The sequence below is a fragment of the Sparus aurata genome, chromosome 6 (genome assembly GCF_900880675.1).
Source record: "Sparus aurata chromosome 6, fSpaAur1.1, whole genome shotgun sequence".
NCBI classification, from domain to species: Eukaryota; Metazoa; Chordata; class Actinopteri; order Spariformes; family Sparidae; genus Sparus; species Sparus aurata.
Window position 1 is genome coordinate 28,714,370 of NC_044192.1, and position 24,128 is coordinate 28,738,497.

Consider the following 24,128-nt stretch of genomic DNA (forward strand, 5'->3'; position numbering starts at 1 on the left):
TTCAGCATTTTTGAAAATTATTTATTTCAAAATATTACGCAGCTTTTGAATATGAAATTGCCTACAAGTCTAGTGCAGCCCTGACCAAATAGGTCCGGCCGAGTTCAACATAGTTTCAACTATAAATAAATCATCAAGCTCACTGAGGGCCAAGAAATAAGAAAAATTATCTTCTTAGCGCTCCAGATATTCTTGGGCATTGCACCAGACGGCATGCATATTGTGCTTGTTCTTCTTCAGACTAGTCTAATGTAAAATATCTAACTTACAGTATTCAAAGGGCTTAAGGAAAAGTAATGTACATCAGCAGTAGCTCATAATTTGACCATCATAACAAAGCAGTTCCTTTGGTAAAATGCAAAGGAATGAATAATTAAAATAGACATCAGTATCGACGGCATCAAACCAACAAGACAAATACATACTGTATGTTTAAATAGCAAATGTTAGCAATGTAAACTGTAAATACAGATGCAAATATTAAAAGGTACATTAAAAAGCTGCCAGATATTTTTGATATCCACATTACTGTCATCGTGTTGCATGAAACAATGGAGTGTTCTATTTTGTGTTTCACAGTACTTGGTATCAAATTATTTTAAAAGTGTTCCTGAACTTGCACACACAAGCATACTAATACTGATAGTAAAGGAAATTCTTCTTGGTAGTTTGAGTGTTTTACTTTCTGTCTCCTATTTTTAGAGTTATTAGTGTTTGCAATGTACATAAATGAAAACTACACGAGTTCACAAATCCAACTACCTGCAACAAAAAGTCTAAGTCTGCCATTAAAGTTGTGAATCCAGCATGTGAGCACTGCACTCATCATATTAGACTGTCTTATGCTGGATGTGCTCAAAAACTCTGGCGTTGTGATTGTCAACAGCTCTGAAGAGGCTCGCATCAAGGTGACTCTGATCAAATGTGACAAGATGTCGCACGTGAAGGGACGCCGTAACAGCTGCTCATTAGCTAACTTTGTCGGTGTGGAATGAAGTAGACGCAGCGGAGGTAATGAAGAAACATAGGACACATCTCATCGCTCTCCAGATGCTTCAACGGCTCTCTTCTCGTCCTTTAACTGATTTGACACTAATGGAGCTGGTGGGGGCGAACCTCTGACTTGTCCACCATACTGCTTTTGCCCATCCTGACCTATCAAAGCAGCAGACAGGAGATGACTCTACCAGACCACTGATATTCACTGCTGGTGGCAGAGGTAACTTTAAAAATAACGGCAGGTTCATGTTAGGAGTTCCTCAGCAGCCTGATGTGTGTGTCCCACATTCACAGAGACTCTAGAGTTCATCATGAAGAGCCCTACGCTGCCATTTGGGATGGTGTGTGACGTAATCAGCTGCCTCCAGCACGAGGCGCATGAACTCCGCCACATCAAAGGAATAGTTGGTAAACTTGGGATGGTCCCCGAGGGTTGGATGGTGACCCTGGGAGAAGTGAGAGAACAGTGTCCACATTTAGATTAGCTGACAAAAGACAAATTATATTTAATCAAACGTGTGCATGAGAGCGTAAGTGTGTGCATACATATGTACGATAGGCGAGTATATTGAAAAAGCTTGCACCGAGGTGCCGGAGAGCTAATGGCTGGTACGGGAGATTCCCCTACCTTGTCCTGTGGGAGTACTTTGTCCATTTTCTGCCAAGTCACGTATCGAATGCCCCGCAGCCGAGCCAAATCTCGATAGCAGCTCTCATCCTGACAATTATATCTGGGAGGGACAGATGCAGCCACTTTATCTCCTGCTCTCCTCGGTCTGCCTCACTTTCCCTCTTTCTTCCTCCATCTTTCCCACTCTCTCGCTGTATAGACACTGCGGTGCTCGCTCGGTGTCACTCACAAAAAATCACTCTCACGCACAGAAACACTTTCCAATCAACTCCTCGGCCCAGGGTAGCGGCCGTGATGAATGCCTGGTTAATTAGACAGTATTTCACAGTCATACACCAAGTGTCTGAGGGGCACTTTGGGCTCAGCGCCCTGCCAAACCCATCACTCTCCCTGCTTCCCTCTTTGTCTTCTTCTGTCTGTCACTCTCGCACACACTCACATAGGCAGACAAAAAGTGTCACTCACAGCTCAAAGATGACAGCCCAGTCAGGGAGGAAGAGGAGGTGTGTGAGACCAGCCCCGTGCATCCCTATAAAGATGTCAGAGTTGTGGGTGATCCTCAGCTGCACCAGGAAGGGAACATCCCTTGAAAGACAGACAGGGAGTCACATATCAATCATCTTCATTGTGTGAACACTGTCACTATTACACAATTTAAAAGGCTAAACACTTTCTTTGTGCTCATACAGCACTGTTACATCCTTAACCAGTGCTAAGCAGCACTGAATAGCTCCCGTAGTAATGTGGCAAGTGCTCCTATAACTCACTTGTATTTGTAGTCCACCACATTGACCTCCAGGGAAGGCACAGTCTTGAGGGCGTTTACCAGCTGTAACAACAACAGAGGTGCGTGTTCTCTGATCAATGAGAGAGCAAACAAATATCGGCAGTGACCATATAAATCACAAGCCTTTTTTTACTTGTACTGTTTATAGCGAATAAGATTTTAAATAGGCACTTAACAGATGTGGGCAGTAAATCAATGGTGGAAAGGAGGAGCTGCGGGAGTGGCAGAGCCGCACAGAGTGAGGGGAGAGACGGAGAGGGAAAGAGAAAGACAAAGGAGGACAGGTGGATGGAGGGAAAAGAAAGTAAGAGGCAAACAAGAAGAGAGGGACGGAGGAAGGAAGGAGGGAGGGTGGTGCTGCTGCTGCTGCTGGACTCACCTCCACTTGGTTTAATATCCTTCTGTATTCTGTGCTGCGAGCCAGCAGGGTGACACGAACACGCCCCTCCTGAAAACAGCAATGCACCCAATAATCAATCAGCCAAGGACAGAAAAGATAGGCGGCTGGGAAAACATGATGCTCATTCAAACTAACTACAAAGCCTCCACTTATAATGTCTCTTTTAAACAGGCACAGAGGAGAGGACACATTAGTTTAAATCACATTACAAAATATTTTTAAGTGGAATAAAAGGTTTTCCTCTCTGATGTGCTCTTAGCACAGTACACAGATGCTTCTTTTCTATGTTCTCTTACTGCCACCTTGTGTTCTGAAAGAGAATTTAGACCTCTGTATGGGAATAAACACTAATGATCACAACATCCCCATCCTGAAATCAAAGTAATGACACTAACAGCAACTCAGCAACTTACAACCTGGATGCAATAAACCTGCCAAACTACAGCTAGGGACCTTACTATAAAGCACTGGACATATAAGTATTCAACACAGGCCTAATTTCTTCTCTTCCACTTCAAAAACATCTTAAACAAGTATTTAAAAGACCAGACCGGAGCCAATTATGACGAGGGGGAGATAGGAGGAGAAGGGCGGTAGAAGTGGATGAATAGGACACAATAGAGGAGAGCAGCAGTGTCAGTCTCTGGCTGTGCCATTAATCTGGGGATGAAAGGAGGAGCTGGAGAGAGGGTCAGGGCCGAGAAGACCTCTCATTCAGACGCCGCCCTGCTATCGCTAGCAGCCCCATGTCTTGCTGAAAAGCCTCTTAGCATATTTCCAGTGAAGGCCATGAATACCCAATGAGCTGCTCCGCAGGACGAAAGAAAGTTATCGGCCTTTGCTGCTCATAAAGATACAGTCAAGCACTTGAAACCTGGGAGTGTAAAACACCTGTGAGGAGCGCCGCTGAGTTATAGGTGTAGGAGATGAATGAGGAGGCAGGGGCACGGCAGTGACAGTATGTAAAAGTGTGAGTGCACGAACAGTGCTTATTCATGTACTCTGTCAAAAACTAGAAGGCTACTTATATCAGTGAGGAGTTATTTCTCTGAATGTATGGTAGTAATGAGATCACCAGTAAAGTCAGGCTGAACATGGTTACTTATTTGGCTGTTCAATATAAAACACATTGTGACCATTTGATCTCTGCATAATAGTAATGCACGGCAAGCCAGTAAAAGAAGTGAACACGTTTCCAAACTCAAATTGCATCCAAAATACAGGATTAGAAAATGATAGTTCTTGCTTTTATCATTTATAAAAGCAGTCCTTAATACTCAGTTATGATGAGAACACTACAAAATGTTATCTCTGTTGAAATATACCAAAGTAGACACTATTCAACTGGGTAATGCATTATCGGACAGCTCCTTTAAAAGCAACTATCTATCTGAACTTCCTGATGGGAGTGGGATCAAAAGATTAAAACTTTACTGGGTGGCTGAACAGGGATTAACTGGCTGTACAACATCAAAATACAGTAGCTTCCCCTGGGCCCGCTGGACCAGAGTGTACCTGAAAACTTAACAACCTTAACAACAAAAGATGGATACAGTAAGAATTTGATTTAAGCCTCAAAAGAAAGGAGTGGTTGGATTGGTGGGTTGGTAGATAGGTAGATACCTACTTGTGATAAATATATCGTGATGATTTAAGTGTGACTGTGTGAATTGGCATGTTTGTGATTTGGGGTTGTATTCATTTTTATTAGTTTTTTGTTGTTTTGATCATGGTTCTTAATATGTTGAACAGCAGTCAGCGGATGTGCTCTGAGATTGGCTATATTGATGTTTTAAAATAAACACAGAAAGTTAGGTGAAACAAAAGTTTGTCATATTCAAGTGCAGCCACAAAGCACCTGTTACTTGATCTAAATGAGCTGCAAATGTGTATCTATGCTTGTAATTTATGCAGAAAGTGGGCAAAACTATACTGATAATGTGGTTGCTGAAGAACAGATGCTGTGCTTCAAGTCAGAACCCTGACATCATTTCCTGGAGATAATGTCAGTAAATACAGGTGAAATAGAGACATTGCTTAAAACGTGTGAATGCACCACACTAAACACAAACGTGGTGGTAATGTCTACATCATGTGAGGTTTCCTGGTAATACTAGTCCTGCATAAATAGAGCTTTAGCATGACTTTATACATAAACATCTGGAAAGTAAATAACTTTATTGTATCAATTTGCACAAGGATCACAATTGCCAAGGCACTACCCTAGTTATTAATACGATACCTGCCAGAATAGAATAGTAGACTTGATTTAACTGTAACAATCGATTTAAAAGAACAGGCACTCAAGCAACAACAATGTAATTACTTTGAGCTTTGTAATCAAAACATTCAAACATGAACGCAGCAGGGGCAACAATTATTAGCCTCACAGTTCGAGTCTGGCAGTATAAAATGTCCCAAAAAATGTACCATTGCTGTCCTCTTCCTTATACTAGCTAAACCTGTCTAATATGTATTTTAGGACACTCTAGTAGGAGTATGAAATGCAAGAAAGAGTGAAGGGTAGACATAAAATGAAAGGATATTATATAAAGTTACCAAGCAGAAACAACAGTGGAAAGGATCAATCCCTTTTTCATCACACAGTTTGCAGCTGTCTCCAGTACTATATTAGAGAAAGAATGGCGGAAAAAAAGTATGTTCCCTGACCGGGAATCGAACCCGGGCCACGGCGGTGAGAGCGCCGAATCCTAACCACTAGACCACCAGGGAGCTTGACAATGCCATGATTTCATCGAAAACACAGAATATACAGATTCTATGCCCAAAGTAAAGCCATAGTTAGCCAGAAAGTACAACATGCATCTACACAACTTCTGACCCTTTTCAAATGCAGTGATTTGAGCTCGCAACGATTTGTATCTTCAGACAGGAAATCTGTGCAGAAACAGTCCACTGCCTTGTTTCCCAGTGTACTGCATAAGTCACAAAACATAAATAGAAAATAGACAAATTAAAGAAATTATATAGACATTTTGTATACAACAATATGCCTGATTTAGACAGAGAACATGTGAATTGTACAGATACAATAACGCAACAGATGTGTCTAAAAGTGGCACACAGGTGGTTGAGTGGTTAGAGCGCATGCCATAAAATGCAGCTGACCCTGGTTCGATTCCGGCTGGAGGTCCTTTGCTGCATGTCGCCTCCCCTTGCTTTTAATATGTCTGGGCCCTTAAAGGAGAACTTCGGTCGATTTAAACATGCAGCTTCATTGCTCAAGCTACCCTTGACTTGCCAGTACCGAAGACGCGAACAAATTTGGTCCAGCCATTACAGAGCTCCGTGAACGCAGATTTAGCATTGAACGCTAACAGCATGGGGTCAGAACTTTACACTGTGTTTTAAGCGTCTTAACATGCTCCACATCTCACACCAAAAGTTATGCAACATCAGCAGACACCTTAGCACACAGCACTGTAGCGTGTATGACTCAAACTGAATAAAAAAGTAGTTAAAACAGTGTGTTTGTGCAAGGAGCTACCTACATGTTTGTTGACATCGGCGTCTTCCTGTAGCTAGACTAAACTAGCTGATCCGTCGAGCGTGCACTTACTCCCTCACTGGCGGAGACGGAAACGTAATCCAGCATTTTCGTGTTCCTGTTCATAATGTACATGTCCATGTTACAGCCTGTCATGAGCCATGAGCCTTACAATAGCCTGTTAAGCCTTTTAAGTGCACACTCGATGGATATGCTAGTTTGGTCTAGCTACTGGAACACACGGATGTCAACAAACAGGTAGGTAGCTGCTTGCACAAACACACTATTTTAACTACTTTTTTATTCATTTTGAGTCATACACGCTACAGTGCTGTGTTGTAAGGTGTCTGCTGATGTTGCATAACTTTTGGTGTGAGATGTGGAGCATGTTAAGACACTTAAAACACAGTGTAAAGTTCTGACCCCATGCTGTTAGCGTTCAATGCTACATCTCCGTTCACGGAGCTCTGTAATGGCTGGACCAAATTTGTTCGCGTCTTCGGTACTGGCAAGTCAAGGGTAGCTTGAGCAATGAAGCTGCATGTTTAAATCGACCGAAGTTCTCCTTTAATCTGACTACAATCAGAATGTTCATTCTATGCAAATTTATGGCAACATTTCATCTCTACCAAAGAAATTTCCTGTAGTTTGTGCATGTCCTAATGATAATCGCAAATGCCGGTACACTGGGCAGAAGTCACATTCACACATAAAGTCAGCATTCCCTGGCCGGGAATCGAACCCGGGCCGCGGCGGTGAGAGCGCCGAATCCTAGCCACTAGACCACCAGGGAGCTGAAAAGGGTTGAGGTTGGGTTGATAAAATCATAGGTAATAATGGATATATAACGACTAAGTAGGTAAAGCCAAGATGATAACAACTAGACCACCAGGGAACAGGATACATGATCTAGATTGCAAAAAGTAGACCACCAGCTTTTTTTTTGATTGATATTGTAAATACTAACTGAACAAGTTCATTCCCATCTGCTTGAGCCAAAATTTCTGTTTGGATAACAAATAAAGGGGTCACCTCTATTACACGCAGCCATAGAAACAGTGGGAACATCATCACCTTTTATCATGTTTATTCTTTATTTATTGTGAAACTCAACAGAGTTGTAAAGTACTTACCAGGTATATATGTGATTAGACGACCAGTCGATTAAACATCTCGCTAGTTGGCAATGAGAAATTATAAGTTGGTTGAAAATATTATCAATATTTTATTAATGAACACATTTAGATATATATTGACGTACTGTCACTCACTTTAAGCTGTCCAGGCTGCCGTTCAGGATGTTCATGAACATGAACTGTTGGGCCTTGGTGGAGGTATACACTCTACTGAGTGCTCTTGTAGTTTGATATTGTTTCATGTACCGAATTGTCCTTGATGAAATTGATTTGTACATTCCTCATTATGTGGAGGCACTAATGACTGAATGGTCTACACATCGGCCGCCTGCGTGTTCATTAATTCATGAATAGAGCTGTGATCGAAAGACTGTAGATGGTAGGCCCTTTATAGTTTGATATTGTTATCATTATGTAGTTGGCCCAAAAGTGTGTTCCCTGACCGGGAATCGAACCCGGGCCGCGGCGGTGAGAGCGCCGAATCCTAACCACTAGACCACCAGGGAGCTGTATGAGTGGTTCCCATTGCAAATCGACGAGTATCTTTAGCCCCACCTCCCACATTGAATTTCTTTCTATTGAGACAATCGATCCTACCTGGAAAGGTCTTGTAGATTTCTGGTATATTTGTGCTCATCCTCAATTTCTATCGAACAGATGTAATTTAGTGACTATACCACTCTCCAGAGTTGCTGGTGCTGTGAAATGGAAAACGGCTCTCTGGTGGTCTAGTAGTCAGTATAAGGCACTCCCACCTCCATGGGCTAGTTTTCATATCTGGTCAGGGATTACGCTGTTACCTCCACCAAGAATGTTGTGTTTTTTCGCTGGGTCTTTTTTTCATTTCAACAGGATAACAGAAAAAAACACAGGTAAAATTTTCTTGAAAAAAACTTGTTGTAGCATGGGCCAAGGAAGACCCTTTACATTTTGGAGAGGGTCCAGATCCACTGTGTGTTTTTTTTGTGTGTTTTTCCATTAATTCCATCACAGACAAAATGATTGTTGAAAACTGTTTGAACTTAAGACTGCCATGATATACATTTTTTTTCAAGTGAATGTAAATGTTTGACCACAATTAAAATTATACTCCTACTCACATCCAAACGTGAATTTTCTGAAATACACTCTCCTAGAGATGTTTGAACTTTATGCTTCACAAGAGCAAAGCAATAATATTGACTTGCATTTGTATTCTATTGGTTCTGGTAGTGTATTTTTTTATGGGTTACATTAATAGCATAATACTTGTTTTGCTCTTATCTAATGGCAAGTAATGGATTTGTGTGCTCTGATTGGTCTTCAGTTCATTAAAAGTTACAGTCCTTTTCTGGTTTTGAAGAACAATAACAGTTTTCATCAAATAAGCTTGGGTGAATTTAGTTGTTTTTAGAATCAAAATGCGTAAACGTTTTATTTGATTACAAATCAAGATATAATTGAAATGTGAAAGCCGAACAAGCACTTTAACTTTCAAGTTTCAATTGCATTTTGTCTGCCAAGTGGAAAATTCAAAAAGGGAAGTGAACTTCTCATTAATTTTCATTATAATTATGGCAGAGTTAGATTTTTAAATCCACTGATAATTGTTTGTCAGCAAATAAGTCATTTCAATCTGAATTTTGGAAGTCAATAATGTATTATTAAACACCCGAAGTGGGGTTGTATTTGTAAAATAAAGGTTTTTCTTAAAAATTATGTTATTGATTCATGGTTTCCTATTGCATTGATTACATTGGATCATTGATCATTGAATAAGAATATAAAGCCTGATTGGTGGATCGTTACATCACTACTATACAGGTGTGCAGTTGAGGTCAAAATGAAGGCTGAGTTTGAAGATTCACCAATTGTGAGTGAATGAAATTTAAATGTGACTGAAAGTTTGACAGTGCTTGAATACAATGTATGAATAGCAAGACATTTATATGTTAAGAATATTGTTTTAATTGTAATTTAGACCAAGAGTAGAGACCATATTTTGTCATAAAACCTCCTGATTGTAACAACATTCTCTCTGGTGGTCTGGTGGCTAGGATTCATGCTCTCACTGCAGCAGCCTGGGTTTGTTTCCCATTCAGGGAATTCTTGGTTTATTTAAGTAAAGCTTGATTTAGATAGCTGTGCTTTGCATCTGTAACAAACCAAAACAAAATAATTTACATGAGAATGACCAATTACAGAGTACCTAGCACAGAGTACATTTAATTCAAAACAAAGTCAAGTACATACAAAAACAGGAAATCATACAGAGATCCATTAACACATGCCTTGTGATCATGGGAAAGTCAAGGTGCCAGGACGGCAAAAGAGCAGTTTCCTTTTTTTTTAAGTTGAGCACGTGGATAACCAAGAGGTTCTGGTTAGCTCATCGAAGAGGCTGGTCAGTGGCGTATGGGGTCAGTAAGTCATAAATATAAGCTTGGGCTAATGCCTTGTAAGCAATTAAAAGAATCAAATAATCAATTCTGAAGTTGACTGGCAACGTGCAAAGACTGTAAAATTGCAGTGATGTGGGATCTCTTACCAGTCCTGATTAATAGCCTAGCTGCTGCATTTTGAATGAGCTGCAGAAGAGTTTGGCTGGTGTGATAAATGCAAGTAAAAAGTGAGTTGCAGTAGTCAAGATGGGAAAAAATAAATACATTTGAAATCTGACTTTTGCAACGCTTCTTAGCTGAAAGACAGAAGGGTGTACTTGCTTGGATTTGTCTCTCTTTTGAATGTTTTATTGTGAGAATTAAGTGGATGATATGGTGCTGTTTTGGTGTCTGACTTCTTTTTTGCTTTGTGCTGAATTTGGCTGAACATTGAAGCCTTATGTATCTGCTATGGAAAAGTTCCGGACTGCCAGAGCTGCGATGGAGTAGATATTCAACGCAGGGGATCCAGTGGAAGTACTCAATTAGACTAGAGTGAAACCTATCGGCGTGCTGCTGTGGCGGATCAACGACAGACTGAACACAGATATGGTAAAATCTCGGTGCTGAGGCCCTGCCCACACGGGAAATTCTTTAACAAAGCTTATTCTATTGGCCTTTAATACACACATAAATGGCATTTTAAGTCATTGAAATTGGACCTTTTGGAAAACTCCTTCCGGGGTGAAGTTATTCAGGATCTCTGTTCTCTGTGTTTACGTTTGGATGGGCAGAAATGTAGATTCATGGAAATGATGGCGCAGACACCCACATTTACTCCCTGATTGAGTCAAAGTAGTGTATGAAGCATTATTAGCAATTGTGAACTGGTAGTATATGTTATGATATTGTGGAATATCGGAGTTTGTGTATTGGAAAAGAGAGACAAAAATGGCGGTTGACGATGTTATGATAAAAAATATACCGCTTTATCTAGGTGGATTCTATGAGTAGCAGTCACATTTACTTGTCTCATCATTTTGTCCTCATATTTTCTGCAACAAAGCACAAAGTAATCTGGTTCATATTCACACTGGCACGCACATGCCCAGTGTACGTGAGTAGCACTGTGATATGTGTTTTCGTATGGACGAAGATTATTTATGAAATGGTGCTAAAATACTTGTTTGGTTGGAGCTTGTTTTTGTTTTAATTTTGAGAAATACCAGTGAACATATAGCCTAGGCCTAAAAGTTGGCCCTGATTTTCCAGATGTTGATAGTTTTTGTTAAGTTCTCCTGAACTTTTCAGGCTATAGTATTGGTGCTGTAAAGGACAAACAACACTCGCCCCTGTCTGAACAGTTTTCCTGTTGTTGATGACTGATACCATGAGATTTTCAAATGTTTGTACAGCGACAAGCAGCCATCTTTTCATCACTTGCAGTTTGCTAGATGCACATAAAGTTGGAGTTCCCTGACCGGGAATCGAACCCGGGCCGCGGCGGTGAGAGCGCCGAATCCTAACCACTAGACCACCAGGGACTCGTACACCAGCAGTGATTGCCAATTCTCCAGGCATTTACAGTGAGATTCAGTGTGCCATACCAAAAAGAAAAAGATAAATTGTAGAACATGTTCGGTCCTGCTTGTACATGAATGCCTCTCGGTTTACATTGTACTTCATTATGTTGAGATTGATGGATCCTACCGAGAGGACTTATAGATTACTTGTAAATGTATTTATGAAAGAGGCTGCACTTTTAATTGTCATGTTGACCTAAACAATTCCACATGCTGCAAACATATTATTATGTTATGTAGAAGCACCAAAACCTAAGCACTAGCTCAGCAGAGACTGTCTGCAAGTTCTCTTGTGTGTCCTTCACCACATGTACCAAAATAGCAAGATTGAAAAGAGCAACTGGCCTCATCAACAAGGCCTGGGACCCACACTGACAATTCACTACACTCCAGTCCCCCACACAGACATAACACATAACGTTAACACAGTCTCCACATCTCACTTGACATTACATTTAGACACATCTTTTTTTTTTTAAAGATTTTCTGTGGCATAGACACCTTTATTAGCAGTAGACAGAGAGGAAACATGGGAGAGAGAGGGGGAGGTGAGATGCAGCAAAGGACCTCCAGCCGGAATCGAACCAGGGTCAGCTGCGCTTTATGGCATGCGCTCTAACCACTCAACCACCTGTGTGCCACTAATCTGTTGTGTTATTATATCTGTACATTTCACATGTTCTCTGTCTAAATCAGGCATATTGTTGTATACAAAATGTCTATATGATTTCTTTAATTTGTCTATTTTCTATTTATGTTTTGTGACTTATGCAGTACACTGGGAATCAAGGCAGTGGACTGTTTCTGCACAGATTTCCTGTCTGAAGATACAAATCGTTGCGAGCTCAAATCACTGCATTTGAAAAGGGTCAGAAGTTGTGTAGATGCATGTTGTACTTTCTGGCTAACTATGGCTTTACTTCGGGCATACAATCTGTATATTCTGTGTTTTCGATGAAATCATGGCATTGTCAAGCTCCCTGGTGGTCTAGTGGTTAGGATTCGGCGCTCTCACCGCCGCGGCCCGGGTTCGATTCCCGGTCAGGGAACACACTTTTGGGCCAACTACATAATGATAACAATATCAAACTATAAAGGGCCTACCATCTACAGTCTTTCGATCACAGCTCTATTCATGAATAATGAACACGCAGGCGGCCGATGTGTAGACCATTCAGTCATTAGTGCCTCCACATAATGAGGAATGTACAAATCAATTTCATCAAGGACAATTCGGTACATGAAACAATATCAAACTACAAGAGCACTCAGTAGAGTGTATACCTCCACCAAGGCCCAACAGTTCATGTTCATGAACATCCTGAACGGCAGCCTGGACAGCTTAAAGTGAGTGACAGTACGTCAATATATATCTAAATGTGTTCATTAATAAAATATTGATAATATTTTCAACCAACTTATAATTTCTCATTGCCAACTAGCGAGATGTTTAATCGACTGGTCGTCTAATCACATATATACCTGGTAAGTACTTTACAACTCTGTTGAGTTTCACAATAAATAAAGAATAAACATGATAAAAGGTGATGATGTTCCCACTGTTTCTATGGCTGCGTGTAATAGAGGTGACCCCTTTATTTGTTATCCAAACAGAAATTTTGGCTCAAGCAGATGGGAATGAACTTGTTCAGTTAGTATTTACAATATCAATCAAAAAAAAAGCTGGTGGTCTACTTTTTGCAATCTAGATCATGTATCCTGTTCCCTGGTGGTCTAGTTGTTATCATCTTGGCTTTACCTACTTAGTCGTTATATATCCATTATTACCTATGATTTTATCAACAACAACCTCAACCCTTTTCAGCTCCCTGGTGGTCTAGTGGCTAGGATTCGGCGCTCTCACCGCCGCGGCCCGGGTTCGATTCCCGGCCAGGGAATGCTGACTTTATGTGTGAATGTGACTTCTGCCCAGTGTACCGGCATTTGAGATTATCATTAGGACATGCACAAACTACAGGAAATTTCTTTGGTAGAGAGGAAATGTTGCCATAAATTTGCATAGAATGAACATTCTGATTGTAGTCAGATTAAGGGCCCACACATAATAAAAGCACTTCATAAAATCACCTCAATCTGAAAAAAGAATTTGAGGCAATTTAAATCTATTTAATGGATGAAGGATGAGGAAAGCACAACGTAACATTGCTCTTGCACATGATACACAGCTGTTAGAAAGCTGCTTAAATTCCTTGTTGCATGTTAACCCCAAAACGTATTAATACCATCTCAACAGTGGATGTGAAATATTCAATGGGTATGAAGAAATATTGATCTCTGATTACTGTGAAAGTTTCTTCAAGCAATTTACATTTCACTACACTTCACTAAGGTTGTCACTAAGGTTGTCACTATGAGTGTGTGTGTGTGTGTGTATATATATATATATATATATATATATATATATATATATATATGGTAACATTAGTGTTCTTCCTACCTTCGGCCCATCTTGCGGGATGTTCAGTCGATGAAGGACATGCTGGGAGAATGCCCTAAACATCCCTTCACTGTAGCAGTCTGAAATCTGCCATCAACACACCACAGAAAGTGTAAATTTCCCTCTCATGAGCTTTTTATTTTAGATTTGTTCAATTCAAAATATCATATTGAAACAATTATTTTGTTACTTAAGCTGTACATAGTCGCGCATAGTGTATTTTTTTAGAAAATCAACTCTATGATTTGAAATAAATTGAAGGCAAATTAAATCTGGTCACACTGGACTGGGATATGATGAAAAATATGTAACACACAGGGAATCTGACAATTGTAAACATATTTCCTGATCTCCCTGGAATGAATATCATATGAGTCTAAGCATTTCTCACACATACACTGCTGCTATGCAGCTGTAAATGTGAGCACATGAATATAAACATGACATGTGCTGCAGGAGCAATCAAAAGCATCAGCTTGAGGCTGACCTATCAATATTTCACACCTCAAGGCTGGAACAACGGGGCAACACATATTTACATGGTATCATCTTTATAGTAATCTCCTTGGAATTATCATTTAAATAACGAAAAGCACTTGCTGAGCATTTGAATACATCACATAAATATTCGACCTGAACTGCATCTCTATGATTAAACCGGATATTACTGTGCATGTGGGTAGAAAATGGCAGTAAATAAAGAAAAAAATCTACCTCAACATGTGAGATAAAAACATATAAATGAAAATACAAGCAAGGCAGCATTGAAAGTATGTATGAGACACTGCTATTTGCTCAGAGCACATACATATGTAAAGTATGTTAGGTTAGTGGCTGCACACAGTAACATACACACATAAACATGAGGATAACTTACGAGTGGAGTGTTGTAAAAGAGGCCATATCTCATTCTCGGGAGGAGGGAGAAGAAGGCGTCTTTGAAACACACCTATGGACAAGTGTGAATAAATAAAGTAAGCTACAGTATAGCACATATATCAGTTTGTGTATATGTCATGTGGTACTGTATGCATACTTATTTGACATCTGCAAGTGACTTCAAAATTATTGGAAAGATGATTGGATGTAAATGAACAGTTGGGCAACATGCTATTCTCAGGAATCACAAAAGTGCAATTCATTAAGACTATTGTTGCTGTTTCTGGATACAGCAAACACAAAATGTGGTGTGTGCCAGAAGACCATTCCTTAAATGAACAACCCAGTACTGGAGTTATTTCCATTTCCATTTCAAAAAAGGCTGTCATCAATGATTACTTTCATTAATGAATGATCTGCTGATTATCTTCATGATTAATCGATTAATCACTTAGTCTATGAAGTGTCAAAAAATTGGAAAAATAGCTCATCATAATTTTCCAGAACCAAAAGAGACGTCTTCAATAGCTTCTTTTGTCCATCCCTCAGTCCAAAACCCAAAGACTCTTCATTTACTATCATAGGACAAAGAAAAGCAGCACATACATTACATTTAAGAAACTTGTTTAGAAACAAGTTTCCTTGAAAAACTAATAAAAATAGCCAATTGTCTTTCAATCAACTTGTCAATTGATTCACGAAGCGTAGAAGCTCTAATTTCTAAACAAACATATTTGAGTATTGATTAATTAGACACATTTACAGTCAAGGAGCATGCAATGACCACCCCATAGATGACATTAAACCTACTCTTTTTGAGTCATAGGTCTTCAGGTGGATGATGTCATACTGTGTGAAGGCCTGCCATGTTTCACTGAACAGATCTCCATAACCATAAAAACTCTGTAAAAAGCCATAAAAAAGAAGGCAACAAATGTTAATTCAATTAATGTTACACCTAAACTGAAAAACAAAGCTGTAAAATTAAAAACAACTATAGCCTTTAGCAGTGCCAGAGTCATTCATCTGTTTTCAATCCTGCTGGTTGTATTTTTCTGAAGTTTTGGTTTTATACGAAGTCTGTTATCACACTACTATGTGACAGCCTGCCGCTGTTTGGACTGCAGAGTGCAGATTGTGCTGAGAGCTGAAAGGTCATTGTTTTCCTTCTCCCTGACAGTTTTCGCTCCCTCCCATTTCTCTTTCTCTCTTTCCCCCTTCCTCCTTACCTCTGTGCACAGTGGAGGGAACAATGGGCGGATAAGGCTGTCCGTAAATGCACTCTGTTTTTCAACTGGTGTTTCCCACTGATGTCTTCATGAGGAACATATGCCACTAGTTTGTTAAACAAATCTTTGACCATAGTGCACTGCTGACAAACTAATGCTTGGCTTTCTAGCATCCTGGTTGTGGTGTCCAAAAGCCAATCTCTGTTTTTCAGATACTTTCTTCATTTTTCTGTCTTCACATATCTCATATAAATATTTGTATACCTGTCTGTTTTTCTGTTGGGAAAATTATAGAGACAGAGAGCTGAAAGCATCTGTCAAAGTAACATTCATCAAAAACAGTCTTATCATGATTTTTCAAAAGGATACCGAGTAGCCAGCCAAAAGGGGAAAAGTAGCCAGAAACCCACAATTTTCCCAAGTTTTCTAGAACAATCTGCTGCTACTATCCCATCATATACATTGATATTAAATATTACATATTCTAATAAGTTTGCCTCCCTGATTGCTACCATGTAATAATTATTGTAAAGAACAATCAGGCTTCAGACACAACTGTACACTATGTACTGGTTAAGCTTACATACAAACATCACATGCAGAAATATCTTCATCTTCCCCGTCATTGAAGCTGAGGTGGGAGGCATCGGGTACTCACCGTGTCCCACATGATGATGTTGATATCTGAACTGAAGGAGTTATTGATGTGCTGGGAGATGTAGAGGTTGACAAAGTCACAGAAGTGGTGGTACATGTTCACCCCTGTTATAAAAACACAAAGTGTTATCTTTGTGATCATGTCACAATTCTTGCTATCACATATTCTATTTGACAATATAACAATTTCATATATTATCACATGACTTTACTGCAGAAATATCATCATTCAATGTCAATGTGCAGGAACGACCATGTGTTCTCTGCAATATTAAGATGTAAAAGGAATAAAAGCCTTTGTTACTTGGTTTAATAGTCCCATAAATCCGTTACTTACCAGCATCTAGTTTCATGAAAACTGTGGGTTTTTCAATGATAATGTCACAGTGTCCATCCACTATGGGATCAAAGTCTAGCTCTGTGTATGTCTGCAGCTCAGCATACCTAAGAAAAAAATCACATCACATCATCACGGTATTGTAAATATAATTGCACATTCTGCATTAACATGGCCCAGAGACAAACCATGGAAACTGATACATTATATCACATACTGGTACATTAGGCCTGATAATAACTGACAATGTGGTATTTTGGGTGTGACTATTGAGGATTTTATACAAAGGTCATTTGAAAACTTTAGCACCTAAAATGCATCCTTCAAGACAAGGTTAGCTGGTCCCAATACAGATTTTCAGACTTTATTCAAATATGAGGTGCAGGCTGTCCCAGGTCTACAAGAGAGGACCCTTTGATTGTTGTAGTCAATTTGAGTCACGGCAGCAGCCCTCTTTTCACAAATGAGGAAAATGCAACCGAGGCAGCCAGGAGTCGAACAGAAAATCCCCTAATCATAAGTCAAACAAGTTATTAATTGCTCCTGTGCTTAACCAAGCTCATTATTTGGAGAGGGCTATATTCATTGGTACTGTGAGGGTCCCCAAGAAGAAAACAAAGTGACTTGGCTATCATAGCCAACTTTAAGCCAAATTCTCTTCAAATACAGCTAAAGGCAAGATTAATGTTGGCGGGCCGTTCTTCACAATACCCCACATGCATTTGTTTCTGTTAAAATCTTTACACTTTTTATATTTTATCCTACACTGTTCCCCCTGTAATGGGGAAGCATCTGATCAGACTCAGTAAACATGACACATACTGTAACTGTTCCTTTTCTAGACTGGACATTAGCTGTTCCTAAGCGGTACAGAGCTTTAATGCCTGCAGATGCCTGGTCAGCGGACTCAGTGGAGTAAAATGCACCACCTAGTGATGGTCTGTGATGCAACATCCAAAAACGGCATGGTCTGCCAGTTGTCACATGTGCTAAAAAAATACTGTAACATGCATTTTCCTGACAACAGCTTCCCTGGTGGTCTAGTGGTTAGGATTCGGCGCTCTCACCGCCGCGGCCCGGGTTCGATTCCCGGTCAGGGAACATACTTTTGACCCAACAACACAATCTACAGTCTGACGTTCACAGTTCTATTCATGAATTAATGAACACGCAGGGAGCTGATGTTCTGACCATTCAGTCATTAGTGCCTCCCCATAATGAGGAATGTACAAATCAATTTCATCAAGGACAATTCAGTAGATAAAACAATATTAAAACTACAATAGCACTGAGTAGAGTGTGTACCTCCACCAAGGCCCAACAGTTCCCTTAAATTGAAACAAGCCTAATCCAATATCAAACATGATAACCCTGTATTACTCTAAATTGTAAACCATCCATAACTGCTTAACCCAAATTTCTGATCACCAGATCTATGATATACATCAAATTATAACAGCCACCTGTTTTTTTACCTCCAGATCCATGCATTATTGACTGAGAAATGTATGTCATTTATTCAGAAAATGGTGCTCAAAAGCTAATATCCCATTCCCAGGTGGTCTAGGATTTGGCACTAACTTTGGCCTGGGTTCGATTCCCAGTCAGGGAACTTAATTTTGGGCCTGTTTGGTAACTAAAACAAGAACAAGAAGACTGACTGCATTCCCTCCATCAAGGCCAAACAGTCCACTTTAATTCATTCAACTAAACTTGTATTCACTCATAGCATACACATGTATTTTTTTTTTTTTTTGCTGTTTTTAAATCAAGATCCATGTACTATTCCCTGATACATTATTCCGTGAGAAATTTACAAAAATGTCAACAACAAACAAAAAACAGTAATGCAACACAATGTTCAAGAAAGTCAGAAAATTCCTGGTCCTTCCTTTTATCCAAATCTGCACCCCAAGTTAATTGGGTCTATTCTGAGCCAAGACCTTTCCCATTGTCATGGAAATCCATTCAGTAGTTTCTGTGTAATCCTGCCCACAAACCAACCAACCAACCAACAAACGGACACGGATGAAAACATAACCTCCCTCGCAGAGGTAATGAAAAGGTGAGACACATTCTTCATGATGGGGATGTTGCTGACACTGCACTCTAAAGTCATGGACCACCCAAAATCATATCAGTTTGCAGAATACGTGTAGCTCTCCAAGTTCTATTCACAAGGAATGGACATGCAGACCTTCATTCATTGAATCATTAGTGTATCCAAATAATGAGGAATATGCAAATGAGGGTAATTAGGATCATAAGTGAGTAATCAATTCCCTGGTGGTTTAGCGGTTAGGATTCGGCGCTCTCATTCCGTGGCCCGGGTTAGATTCCCGGTCAGGGAACTCTTTTTTCACTCATTAAAGTGTGCAGAAAGGGTTACGTTTTACAAATGCAATTACATTAAAATTAACAACTTAAACAGAATGAGAGAACAGATTATCAAATTGCTTTATTAGGTGCTAGGGGTGTGATGACATCTTGTGCCTGGAGATCTTACAATATTAAAACTTGACAATATTTCTCCTCCAAAAAATTGTCGGTTTGCACTTTAAGTATTGAGAGAGTATTACTTTGATTATGGTTTACACTCAAAAATAAAATAGACGCTTTTGTCCAAAGTGACGTACAGTAATTCACACATACACTGATGGTGGTGGCTGCAATGCAAGGCGCTGATCAGCACATCAGTAGCAACTTGGGGTTCAGTATCTTGCCCAAGGACACTTTGACATGCAGACCAGACCAGAATTTTTTGGAGGAGACTCCTGAGCCACAGCCGCCCTCAGTACCCATCCCTGCAGTACTTTTGTATAATCCTGCCAACAAACCAACCAAAATTCCCTTTTCTTCTCATTCCCTGGTGGTCTAGTGGTTAGGATTCGGCGCTCTCACCGCCGCGGCCCGGGTTCGATTCCCGGTCAGGGAACATACTTTTGTACCTTTCAGTAGCAATAAACCCTTGTTTTCTCCAATTCCAAATAGTCAGTCATTGACTTAAGCTCTGAAAGTGAATGTGTGAATGTGTGTGTCACGTCTCACCAGGATTGTAAGGGGCTCTTGTGCTCTCCCTCAGCGGCAAGTGCTTTCTTGTTCAGTCTGCAAAGACCACCAATCTCCCCCCTCTGAATGAAGTCTTCCCTGTATCTGCAGCATGAACATGGATGAGTTTAAAGATGCTCCTATCCATATAACTCTTATGCATTATTATGTACATGTCCCTTTTAAATATACTGACCTTTCATGGCTTCTGCGCGGCTTACGCAAGTCCAAATAAAGGTTGGTTGCCTTACAGAAGCGAGTTTGGCTGCTACATTTTAATGATGAGTCCCCCTGGGAAAAATGTTATGATCAGAAATATTTAGTCTAGAAATGATAATAATAAACCCTGTACCTTAGAGATCATGAGGGTGGTCTTTATACAATACTTTTCGTATACTACTGTTTTGGAAATTCAAATTATGGTCAGGCCTATTGTCTTTGGACTCATTTGTTTACTGCTGTTTCTTTTTCTACCTGTTGTTTTTTTCCTGTTGACTCAGAAGGCCCGTGGGAACTAAGGAAATGAGCAGACTTACTGGCTTGCTGGCTTTGCAGAGTGTTTTGAGCTCAGAGAGACGCTCCTGGACGTAGCCAAAGTCAGCCTGCTTCCAGAAAAGCTCCCGGGCTGCATCCAGTGAATGGGTCCTGACAGGTCAGAGATTCATGCCGATCAGCCCAGCCGAAACCATAATGCTTCATCAATGATGCATGATTTGAAGGAGTACACTTTTACTTTGTAAAAATGATGGAGACTGTGGTTCCATAAATACAAAAACCATGAATAAAAGATCACTACCATTTGTTATACTTAAGATTACTGAGCACCTGACAAATCATGCACAGCCTAAATGTGTGATGGCATAAATTATGTAAACTGCATCATACCGCTGAGACGGACAAAGTGAGAACATAAAGTGTGTTAAAGTTAAGGGGTGTAAGTAACAGTACCATCCAGAGTCAGCTTTGGTACACACAGGATAGCTGAAGCGCTTCCCTGGATCACAGTTCTTCTCATAACCCCAACAGTTTGCCAGATCCTGCAGTGCATCCTGTTGTCAAGACAAGTGTTTTTATATATATATATATATATATATATATATATATATATATATATATATATATATATATGTATATATATATATGTATATATATATGTATATATATATATATATATATATATATATATATATATATATATATATATGTATATATATACATATATATATGTGTGTGTGTGTGTGTGTGTGTGTGTGTGTGTGTGTGTGTGTGTGTGGGTGGGTGTACAAGACAGAGAGAGTGAGACCGACAGAAGAAAAGGAAGAAGTTTACCATAATTTTAACTTTTCAAAGGAACCTGATGACTAAAAGCAATTAAAAACTACAAAAATAAACGCTGACATGCAAAATCAAAGTTAAAATGGTGGGGGTGGGTTCAATGTGTAACTATGACCAAAACATAGATTCCGTGGACATGTTATCATTTTCAAATGCTAAGAAAGCCAAATCAAACCGATACAAGATCAGGAATATTTTCAAATCCAGTTAATGAGCTACCTAAATGATTGACTTGCAACATAGGATACAAATAAAATTTACCGAAAAGTAAGTGTCTAAATTATTCTTTTTTCTAATGTTATTGTAGTAATTGCAAGTATAAAGTAAACCCCACTCAATGGTGTAAAACAAAATGCTAGTGCTATAAAGTAAACAATCATAATATATTATATTCTTATAGCAGCTTTTACAGATTCAGCCTAAAGTGTTTTACAATAAAGAAGAATAATGATCATAGTTATGGTTAAAAAAAGAGGAAAAAGTTGGGTCAAAAAACAATCCTGATGTTTGAAAAATAGTGTCGTAGCCATTTTCCAACTTTTCTAAATCCATCTGTGCGCGGCATCAGTGTGATGCCACAGAGAAAGGGCCAGGACAACTTTTCTTGTTTTCTTACTATCCACAGGAGAGCATTATCATGACCATTAACATGTACAGAAATAACATCTTAAAAAAACTGCATCTGAGTGCAACCTTAATGACAAATCAAAATCATTGTAACCATCCTATAACACCATTCAGCAACTTTCATGTTGTTGTTAGCCATTGATTGAAACTTTAAGGGACTTGACAGACGATTAAAAAAAAAGTTTTGCTCGAGCTTTTTCTTACAGTGCAGCAAAACTTAAAGGAGCGTGCTTCGTGCTACCGCTCTGATCACACTGAAAACATCTTTGAACAGTCACAAGTTGACAGAGTGCATATCTTACTTTAAAAGGGCAGAGTGGGTCCAGGCGGCATTGCTTGGCGACTTTCTTGTTGTTGTAGAGGAAGTAGGGTAAGTGTTCTGGTGGCAGGGAGATCCAGCTGTAGTTGAGCGGCGGTGATGTTGGTTTGTGGTTGGTGTTCTCAACCCTCTCAGTGGTGACCACAGTGAAAGAAAAAACGATACCCAGTGCAACCAAGAGCAGCATAGTCAGAATCACACAGACATATGAGATAGTCGCCTTATCTTCACAGCAGCCTGAGGAGAAAGAGAAGGGAGGAGAGACACAGACTCAGACTTGTTCTCTGTAATCTTGGTTGAAAGCCTGACACCACAGTATACAAGCATGTGGGCACAAGCAAGTGTGTGGGAACTAAGCAGCAGGCGGATCTGAGCGCCACATATGGAAAGGTCCTGTCGCAGGAAGTATTCCTGACCCTTTTTCCGCCTGTTGTCTGAGCAATCATAACTGAGACTGAGGGGTAAGCATAAACTGCTGGCTGGCAACAATGTGACCTGTCCAGCTCCAGGTGGCCAAACCATTATTTACACACAGCACAGTCATTTTTCCATGAGCCATGTGAGTTTGTGAAGTCTGAGCTTTGTGTGCTTGCACAGCCCAAGGCCACTGGCATTCTTCACACCCAAAAATCAATGGTCATAGGATATCAGTGTGACTGCTGTTAATGCAGCCACCACACTGTGCGTCGGTACTGTGTCCCAGTTGTCTGCACATCTGAAGGAGCTGAGGAGGACTGGTGTTGCTGTGTATTACAAAATCATAAAACTTTCTCCACAGAGGGTTTTGTGATAGCTGAGTTATCAAAAATCATTAATAGCACGTGTTCTCAAGGAGCTACATCAAGGGGCTTGAATAACAGCGAAAAACACTGAACACGCTTCGTAGTGTAATTTGGATGGAATCAGCTAGTTGTAGCTAGCGTAAATTATCATAGTATGGTTTTCTTTGATTGTTTCTTGCTTACTAATTACTTGACTTAATTGTGCTTGTTTTTACGAGCCATAGCCCCTGTACCTTCGTCGTTTTGTCGTACCCGAGCTCCTCAAAGAAGAATCAAATATCCAGTTGGCCAGCAAAATAACTATTTAACTTCAAGCTAGCGACAATCAACTTAGCTAGCGGTTAGTTAACTTGATAAGCGTTAAGAAAACGTTACAAGCCGCCAGACACACTCGGTGACCTAGACATGTGAAGTGAACCTTCACAATGAGTGTACGTGGAGGTAATAACACCTTACTTAGCCGCTCTTTTCTTTTTCATGGTGTAAAATATGTAAATGTTTCACTGTAGGCTAACTTACTGTATGAATTATACTGATGTGGTGGCTAACATGTAGCGTCAATTCTTCACAGAGCCAAAGCCACTTAACGCTCATTTTAACTGTACCAATTTGGCCGCGGTTTGGCTAGCTTTAACAGAGAAAACATACTGAACATGTCCACGGTGCAAAAACTTCGGACGGACAACAAACTCGCTATCACTAGTGGTCTTATGGCTATGAAGATGAGTTTGTGTGAGGGGCAGTTCACCTGAATGCACAGCTCGCTGTCCTCCACACTGAAGCGAAGATGTTGCCGGTGGTCGCCATAACACCGGAAACCTTACACCGGTGTGTAATATGTAGCTGCAGGCACAAGATGGCGCCGTGTGCCACTCTTTTCCCCTTAGATTACACCCACTGTCAGACTCGGGGTTTTCTGGAAATTTTTCTAAGGATCATTTTTACACTAACTTTTAATTTATCATGACGTTTTTTCAATTTCATAGACATTTTTTATCCAATTGTGATGTTTGCCTTTCCAATAAGCAAAACGCCTGTTCATGCACAAGCTAT

At 40.0% G+C, this 24,128-nt stretch overlaps 1 protein-coding gene and 8 non-coding genes across 9 annotated transcripts; 4 read left to right on the plus strand and 5 right to left on the minus strand.

The window, feature by feature from the left end:
* On the minus strand, positions 1 to 23,925 carry eogt (EGF domain-specific O-linked N-acetylglucosamine (GlcNAc) transferase). The gene is made up of 16 exons (XM_030421469.1): positions 23,824 to 23,925; positions 22,277 to 22,530; positions 20,961 to 21,061; positions 20,549 to 20,657; positions 20,209 to 20,303; positions 20,013 to 20,117; positions 16,965 to 17,071; positions 16,629 to 16,732; positions 15,552 to 15,644; positions 14,740 to 14,811; positions 13,863 to 13,949; positions 2,797 to 2,865; positions 2,398 to 2,459; positions 2,096 to 2,215; positions 1,628 to 1,730; positions 1 to 1,445 (listed from the first exon to the last, which is right to left on the minus strand). The coding sequence occupies exons 2-16, from the start codon at positions 22,478 to 22,480 to the stop codon at positions 1,299 to 1,301; spliced, it is 1,578 nt and encodes a 525-aa protein (XP_030277329.1). The 5' UTR covers positions 22,481 to 22,530; positions 23,824 to 23,925; the 3' UTR covers positions 1 to 1,298.
* trnae-cuc (transfer RNA glutamic acid (anticodon CUC)) lies at positions 5,479 to 5,550 on the minus strand. The gene has a single exon. It is a non-coding gene; the product is annotated as a tRNA-Glu (tRNA).
* On the minus strand, positions 7,047 to 7,118 carry trnae-cuc (transfer RNA glutamic acid (anticodon CUC)). Its single transcript has one exon. It is a non-coding gene; the product is annotated as a tRNA-Glu (tRNA).
* Positions 7,896 to 7,967, minus strand: trnae-cuc (transfer RNA glutamic acid (anticodon CUC)). The gene has a single exon. It is a non-coding gene; the product is annotated as a tRNA-Glu (tRNA).
* On the minus strand, positions 11,294 to 11,365 carry trnae-cuc (transfer RNA glutamic acid (anticodon CUC)). Its single transcript has one exon. It is a non-coding gene; the product is annotated as a tRNA-Glu (tRNA).
* Positions 12,382 to 12,453, plus strand: trnae-cuc (transfer RNA glutamic acid (anticodon CUC)). The gene has a single exon. It is a non-coding gene; the product is annotated as a tRNA-Glu (tRNA).
* Positions 13,231 to 13,302, plus strand: trnae-cuc (transfer RNA glutamic acid (anticodon CUC)). Its single transcript has one exon. It is a non-coding gene; the product is annotated as a tRNA-Glu (tRNA).
* Positions 17,994 to 18,065, plus strand: trnae-cuc (transfer RNA glutamic acid (anticodon CUC)). The gene has a single exon. It is a non-coding gene; the product is annotated as a tRNA-Glu (tRNA).
* trnae-cuc (transfer RNA glutamic acid (anticodon CUC)) lies at positions 19,828 to 19,899 on the plus strand. Its single transcript has one exon. It is a non-coding gene; the product is annotated as a tRNA-Glu (tRNA).
* Positions 23,926 to 24,128: the final 203 nt, after the last annotated feature.

Bases quoted from the DNA above. Each gene is read 5' to 3' on its own strand.
- eogt (XM_030421469.1), bottom strand. From the start codon at position 22,480: ATGCTGCTCTTGGTTGCACTGGGTATCGTTTTTTCTTTCACTGTGGTC. The intron at 20,304-20,548 runs GTAAGTCTGCTC...CATTTTTCCCAG, and splicing joins TCTGCAAAGCCAGCAAGCCA to GGGGACTCATCATTAAAATG. The intron at 14,812-15,551 runs GTAGGTTTAATG...ACTTGTCCATAG, and splicing joins AGACCTATGACTCAAAAAGA to GTGTGTTTCAAAGACGCCTT.